General features: G+C 43.4%; 1 protein-coding gene across 4 annotated transcripts in view; it reads right to left on the bottom strand.

Annotated features, from left to right (window-relative positions):
- Nucleotides 1–24,793, bottom strand: part of osbpl3b (oxysterol binding protein-like 3b) — a 197,490-nt gene that overhangs the window by 59,479 nt on the left and 113,218 nt on the right. For all 4 annotated transcript variants that reach the window (XM_072283250.1, XM_072283249.1, XM_072283248.1 and 1 more), the window contains 4 exons: nucleotides 21,845–22,092; nucleotides 15,262–15,399; nucleotides 13,211–13,274; nucleotides 7,250–7,328 (listed from right to left, as the gene is read on the bottom strand). In XM_072283250.1, the coding sequence (XP_072139351.1) occupies nucleotides 7,250–7,328; nucleotides 13,211–13,274; nucleotides 15,262–15,399; nucleotides 21,845–22,092 (529 nt within the window). The remainder of the gene's footprint in view (nucleotides 1–7,249; nucleotides 7,329–13,210; nucleotides 13,275–15,261; nucleotides 15,400–21,844; nucleotides 22,093–24,793) is intronic.

Raw genomic sequence — 24,793 nt, 5'->3', positions numbered from 1 at the left:
AGAACATGGGTGTCAGCACCCAATAAACGAGATAACAATCAGAATCTGATTTATTATCACAGACATACAGTACTGTGAAAAAGTAATGGGCACATTTCTATAGCTAGAGCGCTTAAGACTGCACAGGACTGCAGTAATTTTAATTTTATTGTACTGCAATGCTGCTGGTGCAAAAAAAAACCCACCATAAATTTCATGACATATGTGAGTAATGATAGGCCTGATTCTGCTATGGGTCTCTATTTAATGTCCTGAGAGAGGGAAGGGGGCAGGGAGAGGGGGATCATGGATGGGAAAAGAGGAAGGGAGAGGGGAATCGTGGTTGGGAAAAGGGGAAGGGAGAGGGAAGCACCAGAGAGACATTCTGTAATGATGAATATATTAGTTGATTGGAATCAAATGACCTTGCCTGCTGTCTCAGGGCTGGGTATGTCTGCATCCATGCCACCCCTGCCCGTAGCACTCCTTCTCTGCCACCTGTCCCACACCCCTCCTGTGGCACTTCACCCTCGCCATTCCCGACATCCTTTGCTCCCACCAGATTTACAAACTCACTCTCTGCTCCACATTGACAAATACAGGTTCTGTGCAAAAGTCTTAAGCACCCTAGCTATATATACAGTGCCTATAAAAATTATTCACCCCCCCCCCACTTGGAAGTTTTCATGTTTTATTGTTTTGTAGACTAGAATATAAAAGCAAGGATGTAATGTTGAGACTTTGTAAAGCACTGGTGAGGCCTCACTTGGAGTATTGTGAGCGGGTTTGGGTCTCTTATCTGAAACTGGAGAGGTTCCAAAGGAGGTTCACACCAAATCATCACTGGTGCAGCCGACTGGTTTTAGAAGTCAAATAATTAGTTAAGTGGACATGTATTTTTGGAGACCTGTGCACAGTCAAGGTGCTTCAATTGCTTGTAGTAAAAATACACCTGTATCTGGAAGGCCCAACTACTGGTGAGTCAGTATCCTGGCAAAAACTACACCATGAAGACAAAAGAACACTCCAAGCAACTCTATGAAAAGGTTATTGCAAAGCACAAGTCAGGAGATGGATACAAGAGAACTTCCAAGTCACTTGGAGTACAGATAAGCCAATCAATAAGGAATGGAACAAATATGGCACAGCTGTAAATCTGCATAGAGCAGACCGTCCTCAACAGCTAGCAAAGGGGACGGGTGAGGGAGGCCACCAAGAGACCTATAACAACTCGAGAGGAGTTACAAGCTTTAGTGGCTGGGATGGGAGAGACTGTGCATAAAACCGTTGCTCAGGTACTTTACCAGTCGTAGCTTTATGGGAGAGTGGCAAGAAGAAAGCCACTGTTGAAAAAAACTCACATGAAATCTCGGCTAGAGTTTGCCACAAGGCACGTGGGAGACTCTGACGTCAGCTGAAAGAAGATGCTATGGTCTGATGAAACCAAAACTGAGCTTTTTGGCCATCAGACTAAATGCTATGTTTGGCGTAGGCCAAACACTGCACACTGTGAATGGTGGTGGTGGCTGCATCATCCTGTGGGGGCGTTTCACTGCAGCAGGCCCTGGAAGGCTTCTGAAGGTAGAGGGTAAAATCAATGCAGCAAAATACAGGGAAATCCTGGAGGAAAACCTGATGCAGTCTGCAAGAGAACTGCGACTTGGGAGAAGATTTGTTTTCCAGCAAGACAATGACCCCAAGCATAAAGCCAAAGCTACACAGGAGTGGCTTTAAAACAACAAAATCAGAATGGCCAAGTCAGAGTCCAGACCTCAATCCAATTGAGAATTTATGGCTGGACTTGAAAAGGGCTGTTCACTCACGATTCCCATGCAATCTGACAGAGCTTGAGCAGTTTTGCTAAGAAGATTGGAGGAAAATTGCAGTGTCCAGATGTGCAAAGCTGATAGAGACCTATGCACACAGACTCAAGGCTGTAAATGCTGCCAAATGTGCATCTACTAAATACTGACTAGAAGAGGGTGAGTAACTATGCAATCAATTATTTTGTGTTTTATATTTGTAATTAATTTGATCACTTTGTAGCAATATGTTTTCACTTGGACACGAAAGAGTCTTTTTCTGTTGATCAATGTCAAAATAAGCCAAATTAAATTCGCTGTGATTCAATGTTGTAAAACAACAAAACATGAAGATGTCTGGGGGAGGGGGTGAATACTTTTTATAGACACTGTATGTGCCTAAGACTTTTGTTCAGCACTGTATGTTAGGGAATTTGTTGTGTTTTGGGCAGCAGTACAGATCAAGACATTAAAAAAAATACTTAAATCAGTTAGTGCAAAAGAGGAATGTTCTCGGGGTCATGGCCTGTTTATAAATCTGATTGTGGAGGGGAAGCAGCTATTCCAAAGGCGCGGAGAGTACGTCTTCACACTTGTGCACCTTCTCCGCGATGGAATTAATGAGAAGAGGTCATGTCTTAGATGGTGAGGGAATATGGATTTCCAAACAGTCAATCAGATAGCGGGTGATCGGAGTTGTATGCAGACGAGAACAATTTAACACAGCCTGGATGAATAACAGTCTAGCCCAAAGATTCTGCTTGAATCAGAGAACATGCCAATAAAGTGATGCTGGCATCTCTAGTACTGTGCAATAGTCTTCTTCACATATATAGCCAGGGTGCCTAAGAATTTCGCACAGTTCTGTATTTGTCAGTGTGGAACGGAGAACAAGTTTGTAAATCTGGCAGGAGCAAAGGATGTTGGGAATGGCGAGGGGGGGAGTGGGACAGGTGGCAGAGAAGGAATGCCAGCGGTGGGGGTGGCGCAGGTGCAAACACACTCAGGCCTGGGGCACCAGGCGAGGTCATTTGATTCCAAACAATTGCTTTATTGATCATTACAGAATGTGTCTCAGATTCTCCCAGCACACTCCCCTCTCCCTTCACCCTTTTCCCAACCATGATTCCCCTCTCCCTGCCCCCTTCCCACTCTCAGTCCACAACAGAGACCCATATCAGAATCAGGTTTATCATCACACACATATATCATGAACTTTTTTTTCTCTGCCCCAGCAGTACAGTGCAATACATCAATTTCTACAGTAATGTGCAAAAGTCTTAGGCACCTGACGTGTATATATATCTATTTATGTATAGAACAGTTTTTCACTCATTATAAATGCCCGTGCATTACTCTAGAGATTTTGCAAGGATCAGCAGTAAAGGTAGAGAACTAAGCTCCTTCAGAATGGTGTGAAGCAGCTGACTGCCAAACCGTGCGCATACGGCAATTACAGAGTTAACTAAAAGGGACACATTGTTCACCACTTCTGTCTTCTCTCCTTTAGAGGCCATATAACATGGCGGACCCTTCAAAGCAAAGGCTGCAGTGCCACTCAGATACAATGCTTCCAACTAGATTTAAAAAAATGATAAAAAGGCTTATTATTTCCACAACATTATGGAGTGTATGCGGTATCCAGGGAGGGGTAACGCCTCTGGTGAAGGGGCTTGTTGTGTCCATTCCTGGGCAGCTCACCCGCCTTTTGTCCCCAGCGGACACACAGCTCTCACCTGCGGCTCCAAGTAACTGTTCGTGTGCGGCAGCAGCCACACCCCAGTACACCACTTTGACAGGTGTGCTAGACAAAGTGAGGGTAGCCTGCGCCCTCATACCATGGTGAGATAAGGACACGCCTGTTCTTGCATGCTCCGGCAGACTGGGCAGGTGAGATCTTCCTAGCCACTGTTGAGATCTAACGGCTAGGAAGGTGTTACTGCAACGCTGCATGGAGAGCAAAGGCCATGACATCATGGTCATCCATTGCAACCAAGGAAGACCTAAGTTTGTGACGCTTGTTCATACCACTGCACCTGGACTGCTGAGGTTGAGAGAATGGAACTGCCCCAAGGCAATGGGTTTTCCAGTTTAAAAACTCTCCCGCACAGGTTTCCTGTCAACGTCCGACATGATGGATAACCCCCATTACCATACATTATCACAATCACTAGAATGTACCTCACCAATTGTGAACGTTTTATGAAATATGTATCTTTAGAATCTATGGAGGGGAATAAACAGTCAACGTTTCAAACTGTGATCCCTTCACCAGGACTGAAAAGGAAGGCCCAAAACATCAACTCTATAGTCTCCTCCATAGATGCTGCCCGACTTTCTGAGTTCCTCCAGCATTTTACGTGTGATGCTTAAGATTTGCATCACCTGCAGAACCTCTTGTGTTAATCAAAACAAATCAAGTTTAATTATCATTCAAATCATACACAAATACACCTGAACGAGGCAGCATTCCTCTGGGGCCAGCATGCAAAAACATACATGCACATTCAAAATAGTAAGAAAGAAAAGAAGAACATAGTCACACAAGAAAATGCATTTTTAGTCCATGACCCTGAATGACATGTCCTGCAACTTGATTGTTCCTGCCAGTCCAGCCTGTGATTCTACTGATCCAACACTGGAGGGCAGCACCTATGACCCTCAACCGCGCACAGACGTCACACTATACCACCTCCAGTGGTGTATCTTTAGTATTTTGCAGATTCCAATTTACTCTTTCCAAAAGAGCAGCAAAACCTCACATAATCAAATAGACATTATTGGAAATCTCCTTGTTTTGCTCAAGTTCATTTCACATAAGTTTTGGCATTCAGCAAAGTCATGGCCTCCGTGGTTGTGCTGGTCTGCTACAGGGAAAACAAGGACATCCCTTTAGAACAGAGATAACAAGGAATTTCTTTAACCTGAGGGTGAAAATCTGTGGAATTCACTGCCACAGAGGCCAAGTCATTGGGTATATTTAAATTGGACATTGATAAGGGGGGGGTCAAAGTTTTAGGAAGAAGGTTGGAGAATGGGGTTGAGAAGTTAGTCAAGATGGAATGGCAGAGCAGACATGCTGAGCCAAATGGCCTAATCCCGCTCTTACGTCAAATGGTCTTAGAGACTTCTTGTCACAACCATGGATTCAGCAGCGCAGCAGATACAGCAATTGCGCTCATGAATATGCACGTCAGCTAATTATTATTTCATTGTGATAGTATTTAACTCCATTCTTTCCATCGAGACTTGAACCCAGCACAGCAACACTTCGCTGCCTGCTTGCATTCAGCCTTGCCTGAGAAATTGGACTGTCGAGTCAACTGACTCTGAAGACTAGTGGTATTCATTTTATATTTAGTTATTCCTTTCAGCCGCAGTGTAGGCTTCATTTTCCATTTGAGAGTTTTAGTTAACAGCCCTGTTTGGCCGAGCGTTTATTGTTTTCTTTGCCCTCAAACTCTGTTCGTATTGAAGTCTGTGAACTATCGACCTGCTTCAGTGTCTCTCGCTCCACACTTGGGCCATGTCCGAACACGGTGACACTTCTTTGAGTATGTCATTCCCCAGTGGTCAGTCGACTCCTCCACTTCTTTGCCCTGATGCATTGTAATTGTACCAGCCAGATACTTCAGCTGTGCCATCTCCTCCTTTGTCAGCTTAAGGGCCTTCCTCGTACCTACACCCTATTGCTCCTTGTAACCAGCACCTGTTTCATCCGTTCTAGTAGCCTTTTATACTACTGCAATGAAAAATTGATTCTTGATAAAAGCAATGATCCCACAGAATAGTACCATGTTGTCCATGTTTCCTTCAGTATTTCTGAGCTTTAGCTTTTACTTTGCCATGTTAGATAGGGAGGAATCTCGATGCAGGATATCTTTAAAGTTCAGGAATACCTCGTCAGTCTCAAGACCAGTTGATACCAATGCTTTTATATAGAGTAGCCATTTTCTCTGCTAGGTTTGTTCTGTGATGTCACCAGCAAGGGAGAATATGGAAATACACAGAGTTCAGAAACAGGATCGGGCATACCGTAGTGGTTAGCGTAATACTTTACAGTGCCAGCAATCAGATATGAGGTTCAATAACTGCCATTTTCTGTATTGAGTTTCTATGTTCTCCCCTTGACGCAGGTGCTCCCTCCGGGTGCTCTGGTTGCCTCCCACGCTCCAAAGACACATGGGTTAGGGTTAATAGGTTGTGGCCATGCTATGTTAGCACAAGTAGTATCCAAGGATGCCCCCAGCACATCCTCGGACTGTGTTGGTCGTTGACACAAATGACACATTTCACTGTATGTTTTGATGTACGTGTGACAAATAAAGCTAATCTCAGAGATAAATGGATTTCCTGGAAGGACTTCCAGCTGCAGCTTCCATGGGGCTCAGTTCAGCAGTCACAACAAAAGCAAACAAGACTGATGGCAAACTGGGTAAATTTGTAACTGCCCATACCCCAGTTGGAGGAGATCGTCTGTCAGCAAGAACAGGAGAGATCTTGGAAAGAATTGTCTCAATACTTCCCGCAGCAATGGTACACCTCACCTGGACAAGTCAAAAGGGTGGCACGGTAGCAATTAGTATAAGAATTTAGAGTACCAGTGATTGTGATTGGTGGTCAATTCCCGCTGCTGACTCTATGAAGTTTATACTTTCCTCTCATGGCCACGTGGGTTTCCTTAGGATGCTCTGATTTCCACTCACACTCCAAAGCGCATCTTCTGTTCACACTGGGTTTGTGTGCCCCTAACTGTAGGCATATTCTGCCACGTGGGAACTGGACATTTCCGCGTGCCTATTCTCCCCACCATATCTCCCCAGATATCCCGTCACCACCAGTCTGTAACAATCAGGCGCGGGGTCGAGTTGAGCAGACTCAATCACTCAAGGAGCCGGTGAGGCTGGCTGGGAGCTACCCTTCCCAGGCCTGTTCACCCACTAGTCACACCAATTTCTGTTCATCTCCGACTTGCGAACAGCTCTCTGGAACAGAACCCTGTCGTAACCTGGGAGACTTCCTGCAAAGTTTAAAATGTTGAAATCACTGATTAATCTGCACATCATGAGAAGTGCCCTGCTGGCATTTGGCACATCACCCTCGCTGCAAATGAAGAAGCATCAAGATTGGCAGAGGAATATACTTCTCAAACCATTTTCTCCAGGGAAGGCAATCATAAAGTTAACCACCTGAAGGTCCTTTTGAGTCTCATCAGCATAACATGTAGAAATGTGCTTTATGGTTCTAAGTCTTGGAAGTCTTGTCGAACAATTTATTCAATTATATGTTGTTAGAACTTGTAGTTGACCAGAAGGACTACCAAGCCACCAGCAATCAAGATGGGGATTGGAAGGTAAAGAAAGAAAAAGAAAACGTAAAAGATTTCTTGGAACCAACTGCCTTTGCATTACTTCACTAAATTTTAAAACTGATACTAACTCAGCCATTTTCCTCCAATAGGTACTTACGTTGGAAGAGTTACATGAATTGTGCCAACTGGAACAATCTCCATTGATTTACCCCAGAACTTGTTTTTCCACCTCACATCTATTGGAGAGGAAAAATAAGACAGTTATTAAAAAAAACATTTTTCCATTAAATATCTGTATACTTCTGCAAGAACTCGACGTACAATTAAAATGATAATTTTTCTTTCTTTTCAAATCTTTTTATTATTATCCAAAATTTACAAGAGTACATTGAAGTAAACAACACTTACAATGTCTCAAGAAAAAAAACGTTATCATAAAGGTTGAAAAAATTCTTGGTGATGAAAAAAGAGAAAAACCCTACTAAGCAAGAAAAAGTGAGGAAAAAAAAACCCATTAGGTGTTCAACCCCAGAGCCATGCGTCATACAAAAGCTTCTAAAGATAAACATCAAACCGCCAGCAAAAAAAAAGTACCAAAAATTTATAATTAGATCGTGGAGGAAATCTATCAATTAACTCAAATGATAACAACGAGCAAATGAACCCCATCTTTTCTCAAAGTCAAACATAGGTTCAAAGGTTCGACTTCTAATTTTTGAAGATAGTCTAACGATAGTTTTTAATGCATAAATGGTTTAGTTTCTCCTCCATATTGTTCTCAACAATAGATAAAAAAAGAATCGAATTACTGCCAGCTAGCAGAACATCACACCACAGTGCAGACCCTTTGGCTAAGAATGTTGTGCCGACCTTTTAAACTGTTCTAAAATCAATCGAACCATTCATTCCTACATTGCCCTCTATTTTTCTATCATGCATGTGCCTATCTAAGAGTTTCTTAAATGTTCCTCTACCACCACCCCTAGCAGGACATTCCACTCACATACCATTCTCTGTGTAAAGAAAAAGCTACCTCTGACATCCCCCCTCCACCCGATACCACCCTTCAATTATCTTAAAATTATAACCCCATTTCACCTGGAAAAATGTCCCTAGCCACCACTTGATTTATGCCTCTTATCAGCTTGCAAACCTCTCATCTACTTTCTCTCCAAAGAGAAGAGCCTAAGCTTGCTCAGCCTATTTTCATAAGACATGCTCTCTTATCCAGGCAGCATCCTGGTAAATCTCCTCTGCACCCTCTCTTGAGCTTCCACATCCTTCCTATAATGAGGTGACCCGAACTGAACACAATATTCCAAGTGTTCTCACCCCAGTTTTATAGAGCTGCAACTTTACTTTGTGGTGTGCTGAACAAGACAATGAGTCTCTGCAGAATCGTTGCTCTTCGTGTTTTGCCTAAACATTCCGTCAGACGTCTTCAGGAACAAGCTGATTCCAAGCCTAGCTTTCAGATACTTCTGCAAAGAATGATTGATCTTTCGCATATCTTCTGCCATGTTGGCTTCTCACAGCTACCATCAGGAAAGAGACACAGGAGCCTTAGGTCCAACACCAGCAAGAAACAGCTATTAGCCTTCAACCAGCTTGGATAACTTCACTCAATTCAACACTGAAATGATTCCACAATCTATGGACTCTTTTTAGCTTTTCCTTTATGCATGTATTTGTATAGTTTATCTTATTTTGCACTTTGGTTGTTTGTCAGTCTTTGTGTGTACTTTTCATTGATTCTATTGTATTTCTCCGTTCTACTGTGAATGCATGAAAGAAAATGAATCCTAGGGTGACATATACATACTTGGCAATAAATTTTCTTTGAACTTGGATATCATTCCGGCTCAGTGTTCTATAGCACAAATTATTCCGTTCATAAATCCTGTGCTAGCTTTCTGAAATTATATCTACAAAAAGTAGCTACTTTTCTGAAAATATCTTTCAGTACTTTGATAATAAATTTACTTTGAACTTGAAACTTTGAGTATGTGATCTGTTCTACATCTCTATCAACTGCTCTGGCACTTTCTCAACCTCCTAATGAACACTACTAATTCTTTCCTGAGAGTGATGTGAATCCATGCTTTATATATAAAAAAAATAAGACCATAAAACATAGGAGCAGAATTAAGCCATTTGGCCCATTGAGTCCGCTCTGTCATTTCACCATGGCTGATCCAATTTTCCCCTCAGCCCCAATCTCCTGCCTTCTCCCGATAATCCTTTCATACCCTGACCAATCAAGGATATTATCAACCTCTGCCTTAAATATACCTGAGGACTTGGCCTCCACAGCTGCCTGTGACAAAGAATTCCATAGATTCACCACTCTCTGGTTAAAGAAATTCTTCCTCATCTCCGTTCTAAAAGGATGCCCCTCTATTCTGAGGCTATGTCCTTTAGTCTTAGACTCTCCCACGACAGGAAGCATCATCTCCACATCCACTCCATCACGGCTTTTCACAATTCGATAGGTTTCAATGAGGTCACCCCTCGTTCTTCTGAATACTAGTGAATACACGTGAGTGGGCACATGGCCAAGTGGTTAAGGCACTGGACTAGCAACCTGAAGGTTGTGAGTTCGAGCCCCAGCTGAGGGAACGTGTTGTGTCCTTGAGCAAGGCACTTAATCACACATTGCTCTGCGACGACACTGGTGCCAAGCTGTATGGGTCCTAATGCCCTTCCCTTGGACAACATTGGTGTCATGGAGAGGGGAGACTTGCAGCATGGGCAACTGCTGGTCTTCCATACAACCTTGCCCAGGCCTGTGCCCTGGAGAGTGAAGACTTTCCAGGCGCAGATTCCTGGTCTCGCAAGACTAACGGATGCCTTTATTTTATTTACAGGCTGAGAGCCATCAGACCCTGTTCATATGACAAGCTATTCAATCCTGGAATTATTTTCATTAACCTCTTTTGAACCCTCTCCAGTTTCAGCACATCTTTTCTCAGATAAGGGACCTAAAACTGCTCACAATATTCCAAATGAGACCTCACCAGTGCTTCATAAAATCTCAACATTACATCCTTGCTTGTATATTCTTGTCCTCTTGAAATGAATGCTAACATCACATTTACCTTCCTCACCACTGACTCGACCTGCAAATTAATCTTTAGGGAATCCTGCACAAGGACTTCTGAGTCCTTTTGCACCTCAGTTTTTTGTACTTTCTCTCCATTTAGAAAATAGTCAGCCCTTTCATTTCTTCTACCAAAGTGCATGACTATACACTTCCTGACGCTGTAATCCAACTGCCACTCCTTGCCCATTCTCCTAACCTAGGTCCTCTGTATCCTCTATACTTTCTCAAAATTATCAGCCCCTCCACCAATCTTCATATCATCTGCAAATTCCATGATCCAAATCATTGACATATAACATAAAAAGAATCAGTCCCAACACCACTAGTCACCAGCAGCCAACCAGAAAAGGCTCCCTGTATTCCCACTCTTTGCCTCCTGCCAATCAGCCACTGCTTTATGCTGCTAGAATCTATCCTGTAATACCATAGCTTGTTAAGCAGCCTCGTGTGTGGCAACTTGTCAAAGGCCTTCTTACAATCCAAGTACACAACTTCAACTGATTTCTCCTTTCTCAATCCTACTACTTATTTCTTCAAAGAATTCCAACAGATTTGTCAGGCCAGATTTTCCCTTGAGGAAGCCATGCTGACTATGACCTATTTTGTCATGTGCCGCCAAATACCCTGAGACCTCATCCTTAATAATCGACTCCAACATCTTCCCCACCACTGACATCAGACTAACTGGCCTATAGTTGCCTTTCTTCTGCCTCTCTCCCTTCTTGAAGAGTGGAGTGACATTTGAAATTTTCCAGTCTTCTGGAACCATTCCAGAATCTCGTGCTTCTTGAAAGGCAAGACTAATGCCTCCACAATCTCTTTAGCTACCTTTCAGAACACTAGAGTGTGGTCCATCTGGTCCAGGTGACTTATCTACCTTCAGACCTTTCAGTTTCCCAAGAACCTTCTCTCTAGTAATTGTAACTTCAAACACTTCATGACTCCTTACACAATGCTGCCACCATACTGCTGGTGTGTTCCACAGTGAAGACACAAATACTTATCCAGTTCATCTGCCATTTCGTTGTCTCCCATTGCTACCACTCCAGCATCATTTTCCAGCAGTCCAATATCCACTCTCGCCTCTCTTTTACACTTTATATATCTGAAGAAACTTTTGGTATCCTCTTTATTATTGACTAACTTACTTTTGTACTCCATTTTTACCTCTTAATTACTTTTTTAGTTGCCTTCCATTGGTTTTCAAAAGCTTCCTAATCCTCAAACTTCCCACTAATTTTTGCTCTATTATATGCCCTCTCTTTGACATTCATGTTGGCTTTGATTTCTCCTGTTAGTCACAGTTGTGTCAACTTGCCTTTAGAATACTTTTTCCTCTTCTGGATGTTTATATCCTGTGCCTTCCAAATTGCTTTCAGAAATTCCAGCCATTGCTGCTCTGCCATCATCCCTGCCAGTGTTCTTTTCCAATCAATTTTGGCCAACTCCCCTCTCATGCCTCTGTAATTCCCTTTATTCCATGTAACACTGATACATCTGACGTTAGCTTCTTCTCAAATTTCAAGGTGAATTCAATCATATTATGATCACTTGCCCAAAGGGTTCTCTTACCTCAAGCTTTCTAATTAATTCTTGCTCACTGCACAACACCCAATCCAGAATACTTGATCCCCTAGTGGGCTCAATCACAAGCTGCTCTAAAAAGCCATCTCGTAGGCACTCTAGAAATTCTCCCTCCCGGAATCCAGCACCAACTAATTTGCCCAATCTATCTGCATATTGAAATCCCCCATGACTATTGTAACATTGCCCTTTTGGCATGCTTTTTCTATCTCCCATTGCAATTTGTAGGCCACATCCTTACAACGGTTTGGGGGTCTGTATACAACTTCCATCATGGTCTTTTTACCCTTGCAGTTCTTTTAGCTCAATCCAAAATGATTCAACACCTTCCGGTCATATGACACCTCTTTCTAACAATTTGACTTAATTGTTTTAGCAACAAAGACCAACCCTTCTGCCTTCCTGTCTGTCTTTTCGATACAATGTGCATCCGTGGATATTAAGCTCCCAACTATAATCTACATTCAGTCATGATTTAGTGATGCCTACAACATGCCAATCTGCAACTGTGCTACAAGTTCATCTACCTTATTCCGTATACTACGCACATTCAAATACAACACCTTCAGTCCTGTGTTCACCCTTTTCGATTTTGTCCACCTTTTACATTGCAACTCATGCTGTTGACTGCAATGTTGCCCTAACAACAGCCTCTCCTCACTCCACATTGCCTTTGTTTGTAAACCAGCTACCTCATCTTCAGTACTATCATTCACCTTCCCCACGATACATCTTGCATTGAAATATACACAGTTCGGGACACTAGTCTCACTATGCTCAACCTTTTTGACTCCTAACTTTGTCGGAGGTCTTACCAACATCTGCCTCCACAACCTCTCCACTAACTGTTCTGGCACTCTGGTTCCCATCCCCCTGCAACTCTAGTTTAGAACCCACCGTGAAACATTAACAAACCTTCCTACTAGGATACTAGTCCCCCTCCAGTTCAGGTGCAAACCATCCCTTCTGTACAGGTCCCACCTTCCATGGAAGAGAGCCCAATGATCCAAAAACTTATGCCCTCCCTCCTACATCAACTCCTTAGCCACATATTAACTGTATAACCTTCCTAGTTGTGGCCTCACCAGCACATGGCACAGTTAGCAATCCTGAGATCACAACCCTTCAACTTAGCACCCAACTCGCTAAGCAGAACCTCGTCACTCATCCTACCCACGTCATTGGTACCATGACTTCTGGCTGTTCACCCTGCCACATCGTATCTGTTTGAAATAGATTCATTCCACGAGCTGGGCTAAGTCACAGGGGTAAGTAGTACAACTTTACAATTGAAAACTACTCTGTTCATTCTCTTTCCTTCCAAAAGCTATGCTTTATGTCACCAGATGCTCTACTATTGCCGTTCCACAGCAGTCTGCTGGCTTTAGTAAAACAACCTTGGACTATTTGCTTATAAAACAAAATTCCTACCTTGCCAGAAGGCAAAGTTCTTTGATTCAGCATGACATGCAGATATTGGAGGATGGTGGCTGACCTAGAAAAAGAATGGTAGAGAGCTTTTCTTCATAAACTTTTTTTTAAAAAAAGAGTTAAATTTACTTTTCAACATAAATCTTCATGAAAGTGTAAAAGTTACAATGCGTCACTTTACAATGAAACAATTTCATGAGTTATTACCTCTACCATTGTTCTCATCCACTAAGCATCTGTATTAGGAAATAACCGGTCTGATGTAACAAAGCCACATTTCATTTTCTTTTGTAGAGTACATCTCTGGCCCGGGGCATAGGATTTGGCCTCGAACCCAAACCCAGCCAGATGCATTCCTCACATTCCCATCTGTTTGTGTAAAAGCCAAACAAGGGTAGGGGAGGAGGAAATATATTAGCCTTTACAGGGCTTCTGAAATTCCAGCCAGAATGCATTTTTGAAGAATTCCAATTGTCCAAGAAGGTGGGAGTTCTACTGAAGAATAAACTGAATCTTTCTCCTGCTAAAAGTGAAATACATTTTTATGGGGGTGGGGGGGGTGACCTTCCATTGGTTAGGGTTGCTCATGGAAGCTGTGCCCTAGCTGTCTACGTCGAAATCGAAATGCAAGCCAGGGCAGTAGGATATAGAGATATAGAGAGTAAGCTTTTGCCCGTGCAGCAGACTCCCCCCCCCCTTCGAGCAGCTGAAGAATCCAAAGGAACGGCAGAGACCGATACGGTTTGGCATCAGCAGTGTCGCAGGACTTGACAGGCAGCGTTGAACTCCATGTAGGACTGCCTTGGAGACTCCAGCTCCAGATTTTTCCCTCGGGGTTTACTCTTGAAGCCTTCCCCGTGAGTGGGTATAGCCGTAAGGCAGCTGAGGTTTGAGATCAGATTTTTACTTCTCCGAGATGAGCTGCCAACTACAGCTGATGAGCCCCATCTACCCGAATACGAGGGGAGTAAGTTGGGTAAATTCAAGCAGGCTACTTCCACTGAGGTTGGGTGAGACTAGAAATAGAGGTCATGGGTTAAGGGTGAAAGGGGAATTATTTAAGGGGAATATGAGGGGGAGCTTCTTCACTCAGAGGGTGGCGTGAGTGTGGAACAAGCTGCCAACAGATTTAATTTCAACATTGAAGAGAAATTTGGATAGGTCCATGGATAGGAGGGGTATGGAGGTCTGTGGTGCATGTCAGGTCAATGGGGCTAGGCCAAATAAAAGTTTAGCATGGACGAGATGGTCCAAAGGGCCTGTTTCTGTGCTATGGCTATGGAGGCAGCATTATTACCAAAGCAATGTCCTCCTAGCTCCAGTTGGAGCACAATATCCGCAGGAATACCCTTTCAATAGATCCATCCCGTAATCGTTTTTCTCTTTGGATGAGCAAATCATCAAGGATTCATCTGTCTTAGCCATTTGAGAATCCTTGTTCTCCTCTCCTAACTTTGGATGCCATCAGAACATCTTCAATAGAGGTATGGGCGATTCCTGCACCACTTTGGGCAATGAAGTGAACCAATTAGAATTTAATGAGTTGAACCTAAACTAATAAATATCCTCAGCAACTTTAGTATAAAAATGCACTCATATCTTTTGCTTGCAAAGCAGACTTTGATAGCAGTATGAAATACTGCCACATTAATAATATCTCCAATGTATTATGATTTTATGATAACAAATACTTTTACACAACTCCAAGTTCTTGGCACTCTCTGCCTAGCACCTCCTCCTTCCCTTTAATCCTGAGTCCGCTCTCACCTATCACACTCCCTCTTCTTCACCACCTAGCACCACACAGCTTCTCACTTCACCTTCCCCATCTTACCTATCACCTGCCAGCTTGTATTCCTTCCCCTCCCCTTCTTATTCTGTCTTCACCCCACTCCCAGTCCCGATAAAGAGTCTCCGCCCGAAACGTTGACAGTTTATTTCCCTCTATAGATGTTGCCTGACCTGCGGAGTTCCTCCAGCATTTTCTGTGTGTTACTCCAAATTATTCTGACCCATTCCTTAACCGGGGCCTACAAAAGGAAGTCATTTACCTGTTCAGCAATGAACCTGAAGCCCTTCTCTTTCCTCGTGCATTCGTACGTCTCCCCTAGAACTGGGTTAAACGGCTTACTTCCAGCTCTGTGGTATGAAGATGCATATGCTGAAACTGCAAAGGCTGCCACGAAAGCCTATGGGAATATAAGAGATACATGCTGTTGCTCTTATTCTGTCAGTTTAGGCACAGAGGAACACTGAATTATTATTAGGTGGCAAAAGAGTAGAGCTATTGCCAATCCCTTACTTCACGCCATACTGAGGTATGTTCACTGAGCAAGCCTGGGCTCATTGAAAACATTTGGAAGTTATACTACCAAATCTGTGATTTGATCTCACTAACTCAAATGTGACTGAATGGTAAACTCGCTGTTACTGTTTGGCACACAACAGCAGTATCCGAGACAAACAGAAACAAAAAGAGACGCTTACATTATTTGCAGAGGCTGACAAAAAAAAAATGTGCTTTACGATTATCAGCAATGATTAAAATATTCTGTGGGTCACTGGCAAGACAGCATTTATTGTCTATTTCTTAGCAGTCAATGTGCAGGGCCACTACGAGTCAGTGTGGTAGCGTAATGGTTAGCACAACGCCTTACAGTGCGCCCGCTGTAAGGTTGGGGTTCGATTTCCACCGCTATTCTTAACGGGTTTAGATATTCCTCCCGTGACAATGTGAGCTTCCATCAGATTCCCCCCACGTCCCGAAGATTTGGGTCGGTAGGTTGTTCTGTTGTTGCGGGAGGGGCGGTGGCTCGACGGCTGCCCAGCACAATCCTCATTGATTTGATTTGACGCAGACGGTGCCTCTCACTCTAGCTTTCTATGTACCTATGACAAATAAAGCTAATCTTATCTTATAAGTGGGCATCACAGGGCCTGACCCATCGATAGTGATAGAACAGCCAAGAGAAAGTCTGCAGATGCTGGAAATCCAGAACAACACATGTAAAATGCTGGAGGAACTCAGCAGGCCAGGCACCATCTCGGACCGAATTGTCGACTATGTACTCTTTTCCATAGATGCCTGGCCTGCTGACCTCCTCCAGCACTTTGTGTGTATTACTGTGATGGAACACCCATATCTCTGCTGACAGGACTTGGAAGGCACTGTAGGGCAAGGTGCTCTTTCCCTTGTGGTTGTTAGAGATTCTGGAACTGGGAGGTGTTATTGAAGCAGTCACGGTCAATTGAAACAATCGTTTTGGAGATACTGCGCACTAAAACCACAGCTCACCAATGATGATGGACGGGTTACAATTCAGATAGGGCTGCACCTTCCTGGATATTGCTAGGCTTGTGTGATTTACATCCTCCAAGTATCTGGTAGAGGATTCTGCTTTAACTTATACCATGGGTGTTGGAAAGTCTTTGAGATGGCAGGTATCATTCTCAGCTGAATGCCAGCCCCTGATCTGCCTCTGTGAGCACTACATTCTGTGCAATTGGCTCTGTTAAGTTTTCATAAAATGGTGTTCCCAAGGATATCAGAGCACTGTGTAATGATGTACAGGATACACTGGTAATGCAGGGATTACTCGAGGAGCTTCAAATATAAAGAGAATTGGTGAGACTACATCTTCAGTACTGGGAACTCTAAGGAATCTTTACAAGACTGGTGAGGAGAATGGGCAGGTTGCCTCACGAGAAGAAATTGGACAGGTGAAGATACCCTCCACTGCAAATTTCGAGCAGTGACTTGGTTGAAACCTTCAAGATCCTGAGGGGTGTTAGGATGAATAGGAGGAGAATGTTTCTTCTTGTGGGAAAATCTGGGTGTCACTGTTTAAAAAGATGTTTGCTTGTTTATGACAATAAGGTGAATGAAGTTAGGGATATAGCAGTCTCTTTCAGCGACATGACTTGTGCTCATCTGGAAGTCTAGGGACCAGGAAGGGTCTTGGCCCAAAACGTCAACTATTTATTCCCCTCTATAGATATTGCTTGACCTGTCGAATTTCTCCAGCACCCTTGTGTTACTAGGGGCTAGGATATATTCTCCCAGTAACATCAAGTAATTGTGAAAAGGGCTTGTATTGTTGTCTTCTGTTTTTTATTGTGTTCTGTGTTGTTCTGCCGAGTATCGTGGGCATGCTATGTTGGCGCCAGAATGTGTGGCAACACTAGTGGGCTGCCCCCAGCACATCCTTAGCTTGCGCGGGTTGTTGGTACGAACGATGCATTTTACTGTACATTTCGATCTATATATGACAAATGACTGAATTGAGTCTGACAGTTCTTACAAATCACGGCATGCAGCCTGAAAAAGGAGCCACACAACCCGAACGGAAAGTGCTGGACTGAGTTCTGCAGGAGGTACAATGTTCCAAGCCAAAAGAGAGTATTGGTTGTTGCTTTGCTGTTGTTTGTGTGTGGTAGGGGGGAGTATGGGGGCTTTGGGGTTCTAATGTTTTAACTGCCAGTCATTCTTTGGGAAACTTCCGTTCTTGTGGATGTCTGCGAAGAACAAGAATTTCGGGTTGTGTATTGTACACATTCTCTGATATTAAATGGAACCATTGAACTATTTAACTATTAAATCAAGACATCTTAGCTTAGCATTCCTTGGTCGTGAATCAATTTGTGTTGACTCTGGGCTGTAAATGGGGTAAACACCCATACAAAGGAATGAAGGAGAACTTAAGGAGTCAAGATTATTTATTTAAGTAGCTCCCAATTATAATCTCTTTCAATGACCTTGTGCAAAGGAAATTAATACTGCACACACAATGCATGATTATTTTATTGGCTGTTTGGTATAACTGCAGGTTTTCAAGGCCACCTTAAAGGATAATCAAGATTCTGTCACAACGCTGAGCCATTTCCCCAAAAGTACCTCCGTGAACAAAACAGTGATTTACAAATATACCAATTTCATCATCATCACTGAAGATGCAACCTTTTCCATTCTCAATTTAGTCAAAGGGATTTTATTTTATTTAAAGTGTGACAAGAATACACATAGATGTTAGCTGTCCTGTGTGATCAGCAGTTGGTCTGCCACCTGTCTTCAGGAGAGAGAGAGATAAGGGAAACAATGGAGCAGCATTTGGAGATGTGTAATGAAGGGATGGGGGAGAGAATAACAGAAGGAGAGAGCTGTCTAGAGCGGCCCCCCCTTTGAACCCTGAACTGTTTGAAGTGATGGACAGGCGATACCCCAGCAGGGGGATAAAAAGGGACAGGACACACACAACACCCGAGGTAACAAGACCCTGGAAGCGGTGCGCCTCTCACAAGTCGGTGGGAAGTACCGGGCCATAAACGCACAGGGTGGAAAGGCACGATCGGCGGGAACCTGGTGTGTGTCCGCCCTTGCCTGGGTGCCAGGTTCAGCGCAGGGAAACGATTGTATCTGGAAACGGAGGGGTCACGGTCGGTGACCTCAGATGACATCACAAAGGACTCGCCTGACAGCTGACTGCGAAGGTCTGTGTGTGGAAGCCGTTTGAATATTCATTTGTTTTTTGCTCTCTCTCTCCTTCCCCCACACTGTCCATCTCCCATGGCAGCGATTACTGCAAACTGAACTGAACTTTGCGTCACTTTGAAACTGGTCATTTGCCCCTAGACAACGATAGAGCTTGATTGATCCTGTTATCTGAATTCTGTGTACATGTATGTTTATCATTGCTGAACTGTTGCATTCATTATCCTTTTGATTAGAGTACTGTGTTGCTTGTTTCTTTAATAAAACTTTCTTAGTTCTAGTAATCCAGACTCCAACTGAGTGATCCATTTCTGCTGGTTTGGCAACCCAGTTACGGGGTATGTAACATAAGATACAGCACAGTAACAGGTCCTTCCAGCCCATCGACCCCATGCCACCCAATTACAACCATGTGACCAATTGGTACATCTCTGGAATGTTGGGGGGAAACCTACGCGGTCATTAGGAGAAAATACAAATTCCTTACAGACAGTGGCGGAATTGAACCCGGGTCACTGGCGCTATAATACTGTGGCGCTAACCGCTACGTTACCTTGCTTATTTTAACTCTACAGAACTGAGTCAGAAATTGAGCTCATTAGGATCAGGCTTCTGGATTTACTGGCCCACTAATACATCCACTCTGTTGTCAGGTCTTTTGAATTGCTCTTAATTATTGTACATTTTTCATGTGGCTCTTAGCAAAATCGCAGCTGGAGTACAATGCCTTTGGCCTTGCTTCATTTGATTATTTTTAATTAGTAATATTCATTCTTGCTATTCAGTCCTCCCAGGATGCAAGTAGCTTCAATTATAATTTTTATTTCATATGCCAGTACACGTTACGTTTTCTGCAATGGAACTGGCTAAACGATCTGTAGGGTAGCTCAGTTTTCCTCTCTCCCTGATCTACTGGGAATTCCTACATCTATGCATTTTGCAACTTTTACATCATTTCTTTTTTGTGTGTCCACTGGCCTTTATTTCATGGCTTTGATGTCCTTTTGTTCAGATACTCTTCAGACTGTTACTGTTTGCATGATGTTTTTGTTTCATTGCACATTGCGTGTTTGACGGTCTTCTTTATGGGTCATTTTATTTTAATTTTGTAAGCGAATGATACTGTATGGTTTTTATTCTCTGCACATTGGGTGTTTGACAGTCTTTATACATGGGGCTTTATTGGGTGTCTTTGTTTCGTGGCTGACTGTTAGGAGTCGAATCTCAAGGTTGTATAATGTATACATAATTTGATAATAAATGTACTTTGAACTTTGAAGCACCTTTGAGATACCCCTTCATCCCTCCATCTCTACACCATTGTCTTGTTAACTTGTTTTTTTCTCTTTCCCAGATGCAGTAAGGGTTTTTGCCTTGAAATATGATGTTTCCTGGTTTGCTGAGTGTTTCCAGTACCTTCAATTCTAATCTCAGAATAAAATTTTCCAGCATCCACAGATTTTTGATTTCCATTATATATTGCCATTTAATATGTGTACTTTAATTTCTCATTTGCACTCCAAATCTCTTGTGCTCATTTTTGTATCTCTCCTACTGTTCCTCATGCACCTGGTCCCTCCCTTCTGCCCATGGGGAGGGCAGATGTGTTCCAAATTAACAGACCTAACTTTTGTTTTTACAACTGGTGCTGTTTATCAGCTTGGTGCTTTCTGCATTTCTTGTCTGAATTACAAGGAGAAAGCAATGCAGACAGCTAAGTTTCATTAGGGGTTTGAGGAGATTTGGTATGTCAACAAAGAGTCCAGCGAATGTCTACAGATGTACCATGGACAGCATTCTGATTGGTTGCATCACCATCTGGTACGTGGAGGTGGCAATGCACAGGATAGGAAAAAAACTGCAGAGGGCTGTAGACTCACACAACTCCCTCGAGGGTGCTGTCCTTGCCACCAGTGAAAACACCTCCAAAAGGCAATGCCTCAAAAAGATGACATCCATCCTTAAGAAAGCCCACATCCCAGGACATGCCCTTTTCTCACTAGAACCACTAGAGAGAAGGTATAGGATGCACACTCAATGTTTTAGGAACAGCTTCTCTCCCCCCCCCCCCATTGATTTCTGAATATTTTATATATTGTTGCCATAAAACAAAAGCTTCACAACATACAGTATGTTAGTATTCAAGGAGTGGTGCCTCAGAAAGGTAGCATCCATTATTAAAGACCCCCATCACCCAGGGCATGCCCTCTTCTCACTGCTACCATCAAGGAGGAGGTACAGAAGCCTGAGACCTCACACTCAGCATTCAGGAACAATTTCCCCTCTGCCATGTGATTTTTAAATGGACGTTGAACCCATGAACACTACCTCACCTTTTAAAAAGAATATTATTTTTGTTCCTTATGGTAAATTTGCTCTGTGAACAAATTTCACAACATATGCCAGTGATAATAAACCTGAATCTAATTCTGGAGGATAACATATAGAGCAGCTTAGAGAAGGGCACATTATGGACAAAAATGACCACAAATATAACTTGACAAAGAAGCAGTTAGCAGACGAGGCAGACCACAACTATCTACAGACTGAGGTCGTGCTCGCAAAAGCACAAGCCATTACTAGCAAGACACATAAAAGTTGCTGGTGAACACAGCAGGCCAGGCAGCATCTCTAGGAAGAGGTACAGTCAACATTTCGGGCTGAGACCCTTCGTCAGGGAGAGGGAGGAGGAGATCCAAAATGATAGGAGAAGACAGGAGGGGGATGGAGCCAAGAGCTGGACAGGTGATTGGCAAAAGGGATATGAGGGGATCATGGGACAGGAGGCCCAGGGAGAAAGAAAAGGGGGAGGGGCGGAAAGCCCAGAAGATGGGCAAGGGGTGTAGTGAGGGTGACAGAGGGAGAAAAAGGAGCGAGAGAGAAAGAATGTGTGTATATAAATAAATAACGGATGGGGTACGAGGGGGAGGTGGGGCATTAGCAGAAGTTAGAGAAGTCAATGTTCATGCCATCAGGTTGGAGGCTACCCAGATGGAATATAAGGTCATGCCATCAAGCCATTACTAAATTCCTTTCAATTTACCATACAGGAAGAATGGAAAATGAATGCATTACACATATGCATGCCTATACACAGATCCTATAATTACTAGGGCAAGAACATGGAGGTGAAAACATTTACTTACCATTCTTTCAAACGGGTCATCTGTCTGAGAAGCTGTATCCAGCAGCTCACTGTATTCCAGTTCTTCACACAGGCGCTGGAGTGTGTTCAATGGCTCATTCAATTGAACTGGCATGGAGACTTTGGAAAGGTCTTTCCCTATGTTATTCCTTAGAATATTCCAAAGGCTTATGTTACTATTATTTGGTCCTGGAGCTGGCAGGCATGATCTTCTTCTACTCGGCTGACTAGTGCCATTTTGAGAGTGATCTGTGCATTAAGAAAAATAAGCATTGCTTTGCGTTGGGAGGATCTTGTTCATGCGCTGACAGAGAGACTGCCTGCTTACAACAGAGGGTAAATTTGGTGTTTAGATCTCAATCACCGAATCGCAGTTGAAACAATGGTGTTGTCACAGATTTATAGAAGAGATTATTTTAATTTTTTTATATGTAACAAAATAAACTTTATTCATAATAAAAACTATTCACAAAAATAAACTGAGCAATGTTTTTTTTCATTCTTGCATTCATAGTAAATGCTCTCAACACCGTTTGATTACATTCTTTAAACCCAATAGGACTATTCTGCTCAGGCGGCCCTGTCTGAATGTACACTCCTACAATAATTGAGGGACTTCCTCACCTAAACCAGCCACTGCCTCTCCAGTAGTGGAGAAACCATGGATCATGGTTCTTCCCCACTGAGCCCTTGCGGTGACGGCACTAAGCTTCAGTGTGTTCCTCAGCACGTACTCCTGCAGCCTGGAACATGCCAATCGGTAACATTCTTCCACGGACATCCTGACCTTCCGGCAGACCAGCAATTACTTCATTTTGTCATGGAGCTACCAAAGCACGGTTACATTTTCACAGGATCAATTCCGTCCACTAAGCGGAAAAGCACTTAAACAACCTGATGACTCAAATGGTGTCTGCAATGCCTTTCCTCTGTTGTTTAGCACTCAGCTGGTTCTCTTCTGGCTCTCCAAATCATTTGCAATGGCTTCTTTTCCTGTGCCCAGAGCATTATCTCTGGTATCCACCGAGGATTTATCTCTTTGCCCCACTCCACAAAATGCTTTGCCATGGACAGTCCCTAAGCCAGGCTGCGAAAGGAGTAGGGTTGGACATTGGGTTGGCAACCCCGTCCCGTAAATACCCAGAGCTACGGAAATGCTAACAGAAGGTCCAAGGTCCTCATCCCTGGGAGAGGAAGGATCTTCGATGGGTTGCACCGCACCCACCCTCCAATACCTCATCTCCTTCCATCACATTGCTCAAAAGCCCGGCCGCACTTTCCCCACGTATACTAGCACACGGGCAGTAGTCTCCGCACCAACAAGAACATCTTCAAAAGGAAATGCCTCAAGAATCCAGCGTCCATCGTTAAGGACTCTCAGCACCCAGGGCATGCCCTCTTCTCATTGCTACCATCAGCGAGGAGTGCAGGAGCCTGAAGACACACACTCAGCACTTAAGGGACAGGTTCTTCCCCTCTGCTATCAGGTTTCTGAATAGTCCATGAACACTACCTCACTACTTTGCCCTGTTTTGCAGCACTTATTTACTTTTTATATATTTCTTACTGTAATCTATAGTATTTACTTTATACTTGGCACTATATTGCTGCTGCAAAACAAATTTTACGACATGCATCAGTGATAGTAAACCTGACTCGGATTCTACAATTAATACCCACCACCACCTCCTTCCATCTGCATTCAAAATGTTTGTCTGACATTCAATACACACAAGCAGAAATTTCTTCCGACCAGTAACAGGGAAGATGAAAGCCATCTGTGGAATCCTCTGGCACAGGAAACAGTTGAGGCCAGTTCATTGGCTATACTTAAGAGGGAGTTAGATATGGCCCTTGCGGCTAAAGGGATCAGGGGGTATGGAGGGAAGGCTGGTACAGGGTTCTGAGTTGGATGATCAGCCATGATCATACTGAATGGCGATGCAGACTCGAAGGGTTGAATGGCCTACTCCTGCACCTATTTTCTCTGTTTCTATAACCTTCGGGCCCCACTACAGCCTTTTCCAGATTAACGCCAGATGTTCTCCCTCATCACTAACTCCATTCTCCATTCGTTTTCGGACAACTCAGAGTCCGACTGTGGTCGGGTATGGCAGGGAGAGTTTTCTTCCTTCTCCCGTCTGCGTGAGATGTGGGACTTTCGAGAGACTTCGAACTTTTTTTTAACCGTGCTCACAGCCTGTTCTTCATCAAGTTACAGTATTGCTTCCACTGTTGTAATTATATGGTTTTTGTCAGTTTCAGTCTTGGTCTGTCCTGTGTTTCTGTGATATCACACCGGAGGAATATTGTATCATTTCTTAATGCATGCATTACTAAATGACAATAAAAGAGGACTGCGTGTCCTCATAATCTAATCTAATCTAATTCTTCTCTCTAGCAATTGAGCAAAAGTGAAAACAACTGTTCACACCCTTCATGTTGCATTCATCCCCAAGTCAAAGTCTTGGGGGCACATTCCGGGGGCACATTCCTGCAGCACCAATGTCCATCTCCTTAATAATGCCCAAGCCCAATCCTGCCATTGTTTTTCCATCTGACTCATCCAATCCATGACGGGTGGGTATCCAAAACTCTACTTAGCATGTCTTCATTCGCGCTGCGTCATTCACAATCACCCCTCTGCTTGCTGAACTAATCTGGCATCACGCTCAGCAATGCTTCACTTAAAAATTCTTGCCTGTACTTTCAAGTTGCCTACACTTTCAAGGTGTTTCCCACCTTGCCTGCAATCGGTTCTACCCTTAAAACCATCCAAGGTCTTGGTGCTCCACTCCTCTGACGGAGGCTACTCTGTCAGCCACAAATTCAATCTTCTATCGAGGCCACATTCTGGAATCTGTAAACTCTGTCCTTTCTTAGAGATGTGCATTAAAAAAAATCAATGCTTTAACCACCCGTACCATCATCCCTTGAATGAGCTGGCATT

The sequence above is a fragment of the Mobula birostris genome, chromosome 19 (genome assembly GCF_030028105.1).
Source record: "Mobula birostris isolate sMobBir1 chromosome 19, sMobBir1.hap1, whole genome shotgun sequence".
Classification (NCBI taxonomy): Eukaryota; Metazoa; Chordata; class Chondrichthyes; order Myliobatiformes; family Myliobatidae; genus Mobula; species Mobula birostris.
This window is presented reverse-complemented; position numbering and strand designations above follow the sequence as displayed.